At 41.0% G+C, this 12,981-nt stretch overlaps 1 protein-coding gene across 1 annotated transcript; it reads left to right on the top strand.

The window, feature by feature from the left end:
• The first annotated feature begins 783 nt into the window (after positions 1 to 783).
• On the top strand, positions 784 to 11,053 carry cotl1 (coactosin-like F-actin binding protein 1). Its single transcript, XM_056387700.1, has 4 exons — positions 784 to 1,210; positions 2,116 to 2,198; positions 9,220 to 9,377; positions 10,912 to 11,053. Exons 1-4 carry the CDS (start codon positions 1,134 to 1,136, stop codon positions 11,020 to 11,022), a joined length of 429 nt encoding a protein of 142 aa, XP_056243675.1. The 5' UTR covers positions 784 to 1,133; the 3' UTR covers positions 11,023 to 11,053.
• The last annotated feature ends 1,928 nt before the right edge of the window (positions 11,054 to 12,981 follow it).

Here is a 12,981-nt window from a genome sequence, read left to right on the forward strand (position 1 = left end):
AAAGAAAAACCGGAAGTAATTATTTTTTTCCTTCATATTAAAAATCATGAATAGTGTCCCTGAAAAAGGATAAACGTATTCTACATTTTCTGGACTATAAAAGAAGAACAATTGAACTTCCAACACACTGGATGTCATGGAACACTATTTGTTACGTCATCAAATGCATATTAAAATTTCACTTTTTTGTCCTTGGTGCCAGTTATTTCTTATTTTTCAGGATTATTATGTATATCTGCCCTTTTCCTGTTTATTGTTTCCAAAGTGGCTATATAAATGCAGTTAAATAAAAAATGAATTGAGTTTGTTTGATGCTGTTTGAGTGGGATTTTCTGACTGATTCATATAAATGTAGGATGTATATTCATGTAAAAACAGGAGCATGGCATAGCTTTAGACAACGATTTCTCCTTTGCTGCTTTCCTTTCCCCAACAAACTCAAATGTACAAAAAAAATATTACAAAATTTAAAAATAATAAATGGCTCATAAAGATAATAGACTGCGAAGTTAAGTAGCAAACATTGTTTAAAAAGGAAGTTTAAAGTACCCTTAATTAAAAAAACAAAACAACTCACGTCTGATTAATAAATTTATTACTGCCATTTTTTATTTTTGTGAATTAATGTAATATCACATCACTATTTGACAGCAGTACATTACAACAATATTGTTCTTAATGTGGTGCAGACAGTTTTCACTACTGTCTAATTTATTTTGAAAATGCCTACCGGAAAATGTACTTGTATGTTGTGGCTGCCTTGACTGCTGCCCTCAGAATATTGAACGTTCACAGGGGAGGAGGTGAATCCAGCGTCTGGGGGACTCTCTGTCTGTCAGCTGGCAACCTGATTGACTAACATCACCAACGCCCATAAAGTGGCAATTTACAGGAAATGAACCGAGCTGCTAGAAGAGCCGTCTCTTTCCTCTAAGTCCGACCGGCTCAATTGCTCCAGTGCAGTGGTCGTGATTTTGGAATGAAGCTTGTTGTATAACGCTATCAGTTATAGTTGTCTGATGTGTAGCATCAACTGCACAAGTTAGCTGTTTTATTACTGTGTAGCTAGCTCCCCCCTGGTTTGGACTGATACAACGTAGAGTTCGACTGTTTTACTCCTATCCACCCGAAAAATGGCAACCCAGATCGATAAAGAGGCTTGCAGAGAGGCTTACAACCAAGTCAGAGACGACAACACGGATACCAACTGGTGAGTGTGCGGACATGGTTACGTGTCCATACTCCGTTAAAGAATGTGACTGTTGTATATGTCATGTAAATTTGCAACATTGCACCTGTCATACATATAACTTACCACCTCGTCTGAATACTCACTAGTCATTAAACACTTCGGCAGCCATATAACACATCAAGCAATCCGTTTTTCGATCTTATCAGTTAAAATCCCATTTACCTACCCGCCCTACTGCGCTGTCGTGTCAGAGGAGAAGGGTGCGAATTAAGAGGGCGACTTTTTTATAATAGTTTAGTTTTTATTTAAATATGTACCTTTTTCCTAACTGGATATATGCCGATTAACATATGGACTCCTTCAGACATAGAAGATGTAGTTAATTGTATTTTACGCCATATGTACTTTCGCAGTTAGGCACGGTAACCTTAAATTGCTCGATATTTGAAAGTAGTTCGACCTGCTTGCCCTGAATACGCGCTAGAATGGCACACCGGGGATTTGCCCGCAATTGAGACCTTCGTAAATTGTTTCACACTCATTAAACGAAAACTAGAATCCAGCGCCTGTGTTTTTTTTTATAATAATGGTTAAAATACATGAAGCTTTCAATGATCTGTCCCTCTGATCTAACTGATCGGTATTCCGGCTATTCAGCGGCCACACACTGCACAGTTATCAGGCCCAGCGGGGCAGAAGTAATTTCCTTTGTCCTGTATTCAGAGAGGATAACGTTATAGTAGTGACACTTGCACATGGCTGACGCACAGCTGCCACATTGCATGGGCGTCTTAGGCATTTTGTGCATTTCTTCGGTTTGCAAAATGGGTTTAACGTGCATATAATACCGTCATTGTGCGTCAACAGATCATGAGACTGCATAATGTATGGAGTAATAATGCACGTGTATCTGCATCTCCCAGGGCTGTGTTTAAATATGAGGGCTCCATGATCGTGCCTGGAGGACAAGGGACTGACTATGAGGACTTCAAGAGGATGTGCACAGGTAAAGAGCTAATTTTATTTCAGTGGTGCCACCCTAGTTGCCAGCAAGCCATGCTGGTGTAATGTATGGGTGAAACCTCTCTCCCTGCTGCTGACTAGTCTGGATTTTGGTGTGTGTGTGTGTGTGTGTGTGTGTGTGTGTGTGTGTGTGTGTGTGTGTGTGTGTGTGTGTGTGTGTGTGTGTGTGTGTGTGTGTGTGTTTGTTCTTCTCTGGACAGGTTAAACAGCCTATATGCCACACAGCTTGACTTGGCAGGACACTAATCTTTTAAGACTCTGTGCTCTTTCACCCATTGGCCTTGAGCTGTGTGACTATAGTGTCAAAGCACTTAACCCTGTATGCATTGCATTGCATAATCTGTTCTACCATATCCTGTGTGTGTGTTTTTTACAAGGTGAAACATTGAAGGGCAACCTTTTGTATATCCATGCCATTTTTTTCCCCCTGAATTACAGTACAACTGTAAGATGCTCAAGTGTACTTTAAACTTAAGTCCTTGTTCTCCAACTAGTTGGCATTCATCCAAGTTTAATTTTCACCTGTCACTACCTTTAATGCCTCTGAATTCTGAGAATACTCCTACCAATGCAGGATGCTGATTATAGATACTGCTGTGTAAAAGAAATACATCATTGTAAACATTTATCTTCTTATTTGTGTGTGTGTGTGTGTGTGTGTGTGTGTGCTATGTATTCAGCACAGTGATTAGTTGTATCTCTGTTTGCATGAAGCAAATTTTTGTCCCTCATGAAAAAAGAAAAATAACAAAAATGATTGGGCACTGGCGGATTTACAGAGAAAAAGAATCTCACTCTCTGATGTAAGGTCCTTTTTTTCTGTGTCCTCCAGGAAAAGCATCTGCTCAGATGTTGGGTGTGGCTGTTTCTGATGCTTGCTCTTGCTGTCTTTAAAGCTTGCGGCCTCAGGGCTGTACTCCTCTCTTTTTTTTTTTTTCACCAATATAGCTCACATTCCTATGTTGAACCAGCCCATCTATCACTGTGCTTTACAACAGCTTAGCTGGTGCATTTACCATCAGTTCCTGTTCAGAGATGACACACACATTATCAGACATCTCTCTGTCTGTGGGCTTGTTTCCCTTATTTAGTGGTGAAGTTGTAACTCTGCAGCAAAAATTGTCTGAGTGTAGGAGGAGCTGATGCAGACGGATCGTCTACTGAGCCTGGGAAAGGAGGGCTTGTTTTGAATATTGATATTTAACTTATAGAACTGCAGGAAGTACAATTAGATAAGTTCTGGTCTGCACAACCTGGTTCAAAGAATGGCCACCAAGATTTTTAAAGCCAATTATTACTGACAAAATGTAGCAACAATCAATAAATTACTTAGTAAGTGCCATAAATGATTCATTGGAGGTCACCAAACTATCTGCCAAGGGGAAATTCAGTCCTGGTGGGAAGGTGTTTCTCAGGTTTCAAGTCTTCAAATAGAATCAATCAAATAGAAACTGTCCAAATACAATTGTAGTGTTTTTAGCCATGCAGCTCTAGAGGTGGCCGTGTCAGTCAGTCCGCCCACCACTTTTGTCGAGACTGAAATTGCCGGACAAATACAGGATGTTGTGAAATTTATTTACAGACGTTCATTGTCCTCAGAAGATGAAGCCTGGTGATGCTCCCCTGACTTTTCCTGTAGTGCAACCAGCAGCTCAAAGTTTCATTTATCCTGGGAAATATCTGAACATCTACTGAATAGACTGGGACAAAATTTTGTGCAAATATTTATAGTCCCCACAGGATGAATCTGACATTTGGTTCAGAGATCTCTACAGAGAACTGTAGAAACTGTCCATCCTCTGGGGAGCATGAACAGGCTCACTAAATTTAATGGCAATTTGTTAAAGTCACCCAGGCAGGGGAATTCATCCTCTGGAGGCCCATAAATATACGCAGCACATTTCTGGGAAATGTGGCATTACGATATGCTGTGATGGATCAAAGTGTTGGTCGTGGAAGAAGTTCTGCTAAGAGCAGTGCTAGGTATAAAAGATCTGGGTGTCACCAAAACATTCACTCTTTTGGGATCCACACCAAATTAAATAGCCCACTGACTGACTGACATCACCGTCCTCAGGCCCTGATGTTAGTGGAGATAAAAACAAGACCAAATTTGGACTCAATTAACATGTTGGTAACACCACTCCTCATCACCATCCACAGGAGACCGCTGTAGTTTCTAGGCTGTACTGCAGAGGGACTCGGCGTGGGCTGAGGGAGCTTTGACAGCAAGATCCGGTGGCACCTGCCAACCTTTGGTGTGCTAAAACAAAGTCAGTTTATGCAGACCGATGTCTCTCCCAGAAAGTCTTTTCTGCTGTCTCATCACTGTAGTAGTTTCAGTGCCGTGTTCTCTGCAGCGGGGGGGGGGGGGGGGGTTGCCTGCAGAGGACAAAGTGTGGGGATGTGCGTGTGTGTGTGTGTGTGTGTGTGTGTGTGTGTGTGTGCGTGCATTGCTCCAGGCAAGGTGCTGAAACAAATGATATCCTTTGTGTCGGCACTGATAAGACTCTTTACAGTGGCCGCTCTCGTTAATGTGCGACTGGTCTGATCTGAGAACAGTGGTGCTGAGTCCCTGCTAGGAAACTCTTTATCAGCAGCTTCTACAGGTACATAAACATAATACAGCTAATGCAGTGTAGTAAAATCAGCAGACCTTTTAACAGTAACACAACTTAAATCAGCTTGTTACCACCTTAAGAATCATCCAAGGAAAGGTCCATATAGTCTGAAGGTAGATGTCCATGTGTTGTGTGATTATAAAGCAGGTCCAGGTTCTATATTAATACTGTGAAAGTATCAAAGCCTCACAGAGAAATGCACACAGCCTGTATTCAGAAACTGAGCCTTAAAACCAGCCGTCAGGACTTCCTGTAACTTTGTGATGTCACAACAAAGCAGTCACCACTCTCAGCCACGCCCCAAGCCCCGCCCACCTGGACCCACCATCCAACCTTGCAGGATTTGGTTTTTCTGAGTGTTTACCTGAAATCTGCTTTATTTTTATTGGATCAGTCAGAAAACAGACCAGTTGTTGCTACAGCTCAGGAGAGAAGCCTGAGAGAGGAGATGCAAAACTACATTGAGATGGTTTTTGGTTCTTAAAACCACAAATATATCTTTTTATGAATCAGCATTTCAAATGAAACACGAGGAAAACACGAGACCTTTAACATTATAAAGTGATTGAATTTTGCTTATTATCATATCCACAACATGAAGCGTATTTGAGTTAGTTTAAATTAAGGTTGCAATTAAATCAAATAAGTGATAACCTAATTTGTTTTTGAATTGAATGGACACTCTGAAGATCAGTTCTGCTCAGCCTGTGAAAACAGTTGTAAAACATCCTCTGTGGTTCTGGAGGGAGAAAATAACCCTGATGATCGTCACCTTTTAACAGTAATCCTATGTTACAAACTGGGGCATGGAGTTTGAAAGATGAAAGATGTTTACCAGGCAGTCTCTAATGAAAGATGCTGTTAAGTTGCATTATGGGAAATGTAGTATGCTGTATTTTTGAAGCTTGAGTCAGGATTACTCGCCTCTGTTGATTCAATCTGTTTCTTGACAGTCAACCGATTTTGCGTTAGAGGAGAACTGGATGTCTGGTGTGCATTTGCAATAGATTAAAGGCACAATGTCGGCTGTGGCTAGGGAGGACTTTTTCAGGTGTGTGCAAACAACCCCCAATGATGTCATAGTGATGTCATAAGGGTTGTCTGGGCTTGGGCCTGGAGACTACGACTTTGTAACAGAAAGCCTGAGTTACAAACTGGGGATGAGGAGTGTTCAATATGTGGGTGTTTACCGGGCAGGAAGGGTTCAAAGTGAGACACTTTGCATTATGGGAAGTGTAGGATCCAGTGTTTCTGACAAATGTCTTGGCCTCTGCTGCTTCAATGTTGACCATTCTTTCTGTCTTTCTTCAGCATTATGGAAGAGCAATACCAAACAGCTGGTGTGCTCCTCATTTAGTCAATAAAATGTAGGAAGTAAGTGGCAAAGAGACTCATTCAAATCGTTTTGACAGACCAACACTAAACTCAAAAGTATCACAGTGAAAACAACATCAAACAGAAGATTGTCAGGTTTGTCTTAAATGAACTAGTTAAATATCTAATGGTTTCAGCTACAATTTAATTATATAGTGATTAGATGTATTTTTATACATGTATCTTTTATTAGTCTGCCACCAGTGGAAACCAGCTAACCCTAATAAATATTAGTGCGCACAGTGTGCTCATGTTCCCCAGGCTGGCTGCTGGGTGATGCAGCTGTATCTCAGTCAGTGGTGATGTGGTGCACTCCTGTGGTGTTCTGGCTTTATTTATGTATTGATAGAGCCACATCAGCTATTGGCCTTTATAGATGTTAAGTATGTGTTAAAGTGATTCGCACCTAGATTTATTTGAATGTTAACCCAATAAGGATGGGAATTGTAAGATGGAAACATGAGTGTCAGTGGTCTCTCTTGAGGAGTTGGGTACGGTGGCCCTGCAAGCTCAATATACTGCAACTTAAGAAAACACATACAAATACACAAAACACAAGCAAATTGAGAAAACATCACCATCAGTTTGACAGAACATGTGCTGCAAATACTCACAACACACGCAAATACAGAAAAGATGAAGATGTTTTCTGAATTTGTTTATTTTGTCTATTTGCATGTGTTTTACTTAAGTTGCAGTGTGTTGAGCTTTCAGGGCCACCGTAGTTGGGGATGTTTTTTTTCCCTGCAGCTCAGACAAAAACATCAGGAAGACAATAATGAGTAATCTGTTAATGTTACTGTTACATAATGATACTATAAGCTGCTGCCAAACAGAGCGGACAAGACAAAGTGGTGAGGGAAGCAGGTGTGAAGCAGTCAAATGAAGTGTCCAGTATAATCACACTAGAATGAAATAAACTTTGACTTATTCTGTTTACTTCATATGTGAACGTAAGTTCTGTAACTTCAAGAGTGGCCTGCGTTCCTCAGCTCACTGTACGACATCTTCTCTACACCATCTTCAACAAATCCACATCAAGACTTTAAAACAAGTCCAGTTTCCTTGACATAAAACCTACAGATGAAGCTAAATGCAGTTTCTCAAACGATGTCTAGAGGTAACTTAAACATCTGAAAGTCAACATTTAGAGAATGATCACTACTCAGCCTTGTGAGCTCCTAGTCATGCTTTAAAGGATATATATTGAAATCCTGCCTCTTCCTCTTTGTGCAGTTTTAATACAGCATGTCTTGTATAGTGGAAATGGATCATTTTTGTTCAGACTATCTCTTGTGAATCTAGCTAACACAGCTCTGGTACAGTTACTTCCTGCCTACATGGTGGCTGTTAATAGATGTGATATCAAGCACAGGCTCTTAATAGAGTGCTTATTATACTCATTAGCCATTAGAGAGACACTTTGCACCATTGGTTGATGTTCCTAAATGATAGCAAAAGAACTGAAAGAGAACATGTTGGTTTTAACAAAGGAAATCAAAGGACATCTGATAATATTTTTCCCAGTCGTACAGATTCTTGCTTTCACCAACAGTGGAAAAGGCAGCATTACTAACAGTAAAGTAAGACAGTGCTAACATTGATATGTATAATATTACCAGTGAAGGACTAAAGAGGGTCTAAAGTGTAAAAAATAATAGATATTCAGGATTTGCCATTGTTGTGACCATTTTCTTGACAGGAAGACGAGCTTCTTCTTTCGTGAAGAAAATAAAAACATCTCAGTGTCACTTCAAAAATGATATTTTTATCACTTTCCAGATGTTTATTTATAATCTAGGACAGAAACCACGAGTTGAATTTGAGGTAGACACCAGCTCACACACTCAGACACGTGGCATATATGGAATTTATGCGCCACCCTGTCCAGTATGATGCAGCTACTTGATCCATGTTGATAGTATCAGTCAGTTTGAATTCATAACACTTACAGAGGATATAAGAGACTGGAAATTTACTGTGCATGTAAACACTGGTGTAGTGTTACTGGAGGTTGTCCCCTATACCACCCGTCCCTTATCTTCCTGATGTGTGACCTTTTTATGTAGCAAACGTCTGTGAGCAGTTCACAGTGATGTTCTCTGCTGATGCTGTTTTTATTTGAATAGAATTTAGAGACCTGAAGAAGTTCAAGTCAGAGAAGCAGAAATGTATTTTTCTCATCAGCCTGGTTGTATGTGTGTAGGTTGTATTCAGACACTGTTTACAGACAGTCAGGTCTGGAGTGGACCACCATGACGGTGAGAGGTGTGGCTGCTGGGAGCTTTGGGACACAACTGCAAGGCTCACAAAAGCAACCTTTAGTCTATTGACCTGAATACTTCCTTGTTGCGTACACACACACACACACACACACACACGCTTACTTCACAAAGCTTCACTCTGCTGATTCAGTGGAACTACAAAAAGCAGAACCTTGTATTCATCTGCACTGCAACACTAAGACTTTAAATGTTTTTCTCTGCCTTGTGCCAGACACACACACACACACACTCACACACACACACATGCTGTGATGCTGATGCAGAACCAGAAAGACACAATTCATACACGAAGTGACCCACTGTGAACACAAAGACAAATATACAGATTTAGATTCATTGTTGTAACGTCGATCGGCTTTGCACTCATTGTGTATCAAGCTGTATGTTGAGTCATTGTAATTGAATGAAGCCGCCGTTAGGACTTGTTAAGACATTTTATATTTATATATTTTATATGAGATATGGAGTTTCTTTGCAGCCTTTCACTATCAGTAAATGGAAAAACAGAGCGTGACATCACATCACATGACAGGAGGTCAGTCAGTACCTGCCTGGTGTAAGAACAGCCCGAGCAAACTATTTACAGCTGTTTTGTCTGTTAAGCCCTCTGTGTGTGTGTGTGTGTGTGTTTTTATATTTGGGTGGGTAACATTTTAAAATATACGCTTCAAGCACCTTCAATCTGTACGTTCAATCTCACAGTCTTCTCCATCTCTTCCCTCAGATGACGCTCGTCTGTTCGGCTTCGTCCGGATCACGACTGGAGACGCCATGAGCAAACGAGCCAAGTTCACCCTCATCACCTGGATCGGCGAGAACATCAGTGGGCTGCAGCGCGCCAAGATCAGCACCGACAAGACACTGGTCAAAGAGATCGTGCAGGTCAGAGACTCGTTGTGTGTGTGTGTGTGTGTGTGTGTGTGTGGAGGAAGAAGTAATTAAAAGAATGGTTGTCATTGCGAGAGAAGAATAGAGTGAAGCTGTAATGGTTCCTTTGGGGAAACAGGATGGTGACAACATGGCAACAGGGAGGTGGATACATTTGAGATGTAGCGTCGAACAGCAACAGGGAATATGAGAATGTGAGTAGTACTCTGTAAACATAATCAGTTAGTGCTAAATGTTAAGCTGTGCTAATCAATTTTTCAATATTAACAATGTAAAAAATCATGGCGTTTAATGTGAAACAGTGACATTGTGATTTCTGCTTAACCAAGCAGGAGCCAATGCAAGAGCAAATATTAGACTAAAAGCTCCATATTCTCCTCTTCTTCTGTGTTTTATTTGAAGTGTTGATCCATAAAAAGATATATTTGTGGTTTTAAGAACCAAAAACCATCTCAGTGTAGTTTTACATCTCCTCTCTCAGGCTTCTCTCTGGAGCTCTAGTAACAACAGGTCAGTGAGCCTGATGGTTGATGGTTGGATAATGGGTCCAGGTGGGCGGGGCTTGGGGCATGGCTATGAGCGGTGACTGCTTTGTTGTGACATCACAAAGTTACAGAAGTCCTGACGGCTGGTTTTAAGGCTCAGTTTCTGAATACAGGCTGTGTGCATTTCTCTGTGGATTGAGGCTTTGATACTTTCGCAGTATTAATATAGAAACTAGACCTGATCTATAATTAAACTACACATGGACATCTACCTTTTATACAATATGGACCTTTAAAGTCATCAGGTGTCCAGAAGAACGACTTAACACTAATGTTCTGTGTCTGCTGGATGTGAAACAACATGTCACTGTTGTGTTCACAGTTTGTTCCACTTCCACCAAGTGGCCAAAAATCACAGTTTTAAAGGTCATCTGTGGATTTGTCACATGACACAAAACACATGTACAACACCTGTGTATTTATTGCCAATTGTTTTAGACATTGATCATGTGTCTTACCTAAAATATATCTGACATCAACTGGGTTTTCATCGCAGCATTTTTATAGTGACAGTTGAAAGTTAGCAGTTAGCAGTAAGAATGAATCTGTGCCACTTTCTGGAGTGAATGGGCCTTGAGGAGGGTGGGGTATTGTACATCAGTACTGCTTTGTTACCAACAGACATGTGTCTACTGCGTCACGTATCAAAAGCTGTCGATTTTACTACGCAGCTCTTGTGAGGCAGGACTTTAAACACTGTGAAGTTTGTCATATTTTCTTAAAGGAAAAAGGATTTTCCAGAGAAACATGTTGATGTTCTTCAGAGTTATTGTACCAAAACTCAGTTATTGTATTGACACAGGTTTTGAAAAATGTCAAACATTACTCAGCCTTATCTGTAAACTTGGTTTGTCCCCCATTATGCAACAAATGAAAAGTCACTTTGGGTTTTCTGAAATGTTGATGTAAACTGTTTTGGTGCCAGATACATTTATCCTCTGGTGGTACTTTTCTTCACTTCAGCTCGTGTTTTGTTTCCGCAGAACTTTGCGAAGGAGTTCATGATCAGTGACCTGAGGGAACTGGAAGAGGACTACATCCGCACCGAGCTGAAGAAGGCGGGCGGAGCCAACTACGACGCTCAGGCCGAGTAGAGAAGTGCCACGGTCCACTGGAAGGGTTGGGGTCAGGGGGGTTGGGGTGGGGTCGGGGGTGGGGTGGGGGGGATGGGGTAGAATAACTTGGGGGTGGGGAGTGTTGGGGCAGGGCTGCTACCTCTTGGGGAGAGGGCGAGGCAGGATGGAGAGGGCAACTGACGAAAGGGAAATGCACCCACTAACCACACGCATTTTACTTTCAAAATGAGGTTTCGCAAAAAACCTCATGGTGAACGATTTGTTTATTTGCAAGAACACAAACAAAGCAGAGGTGCACCAGGAGCAGTTTGTTGAACCAGTATAAGTGTTTCCAATATTAACCAAACACTGTTTATGCTACCTAATAATGGCTTATTATAACTAGTTAAACAGCTTGTTAATGTACTCTCAGTAATAGCCTTCTCAGAAAATCTGATAAGCAGGTCAGAGTTAGTTGGGATGTGTGTTGGATCAGATCCTGACAGTAGAAATGCTGTTGGTGCACCTCTAAAGTATTGGGCACTTATGTACTCCATTTTAAAGTGTATGCATGAGCTGTATTGTGCACATGCTTGCTTCCATCAGTGTGTGTATCTGGAAGACTAATAAGAAGATCCACAGTACATGCAGGGTCAGCAGGAACGAATATCAACACTGCAATATCTTCTTTTCAGATACTTAACATGGTGCCACTCAAGAACATTCCTGAGTTGTTAAAGGAAGAGTTATATATATATATTTTTTTTTTTCAGAGTAAAATGAGAAAATTGGTACGATTTTCACATCTTACAGGTAAATTTGCAGCTGGATCCAGCAGCTGGTTAGTTTAGCTTAGCACAAAGACTGGGAGGAGGGAAACAGCCTGGCTCTGTCCACAAGTAACAACATCCACCGACCAGCACCTCTAAAGCTCGCTAATGAACATTTTATATCTTGTTTGTTTAATCTGTACAAAAACCAAAGTGTAAAAATGACATAGTAGCAGTTGCTAGGCAACAAGCAGAGACTCTAGGAAGTCGCTGCTCGTGGTCTAGAAATAGTCTCATGTATTACTCACCAAGAGACAGCGACTTGTCAGTTTTACTCTGTGGTTTTTGTGGCGATTAAACAAATGAGATAAAATGTATTAATCCATGACCTTTACAGGTGTTCTTAGGTATATTCATTTACCTATGGTCAGAGCCAGACTAGCCGTTTCGCTGTATTTTCTAGCTTCATGCTAAGCTAAGCTAACCGGCTGCTGTCTGTAGCTTCATATTGAATGAACAAATGCGAGAGTGGTATCGATCTTCTCTACTTTCCATCCACGAGAAAGCAAATAAGCTCATTTCAGACTGTTCCTTTAAGGGCCGGGTCTAATCCAAAAATCGACCCCGACAGTGAACACATCACAGCTGTTTCAAAATTGGACATCTGCATTTGCTAACGCTAATTTCTGAGGATACGCACAACCAACGCTCTGAAAGAACACATAATATACAAGATATCATTCATGTACATGTAAATGCATGTTAAAAGCAAACATACAGGCACTTGTAAAGGTCACAAACCACTGGTTTCTCTCCTCTCCTGCCCTCTGCCCTCTCCCCAGTCAGCTCATGGTTGGTTATCTACTGTGCTGTGCATCATCATCTCACACTCATCCTCATTTCAACTGGGCTGCAGTTGAGCATCATGAAGTTACATCAAGGCTGCAGCACTGTTTGCTAGGAATTTTAATATAATGAGGATGTAAGACTGAAGGGTTTCACTTCAAATCGCCGTACTGTGATCATGTTTTCAGGTCGTAGACTGTTAATAACATAAGTAGTTGGAAAATGACGTCATTGATGAAGGCAAGATGTATGATTTTGAAATGAAACCCTCCACTTGCAGGCATGTGTTTGACACCAGAACATGCTCTTAGTCATGACACACTGTACCGCCCGGAGGAAAAGATCTCCATTTTCTAACTCGCTGAGAGTTGGCAGCTTGAGT

This window comes from Seriola aureovittata, chromosome 10 (genome assembly GCF_021018895.1).
Source record: "Seriola aureovittata isolate HTS-2021-v1 ecotype China chromosome 10, ASM2101889v1, whole genome shotgun sequence".
NCBI classification, from domain to species: Eukaryota; Metazoa; Chordata; class Actinopteri; order Carangiformes; family Carangidae; genus Seriola; species Seriola aureovittata.

Coding starts and splice junctions, on each gene's coding strand:
- cotl1 (XM_056387700.1), top strand. CDS start 1,134: ATGGCAACCCAGATCGATAAAGAGGCTTGCAGAGAGGCTTACAACCAA. Junction 2,199..9,219: donor CTTCAAGAGGATGTGCACAG/GTAAAGAGCTAA, acceptor CTCTTCCCTCAG/ATGACGCTCGTCTGTTCGGC. Junction 9,378..10,911: donor TGGTCAAAGAGATCGTGCAG/GTCAGAGACTCG, acceptor TTGTTTCCGCAG/AACTTTGCGAAGGAGTTCAT.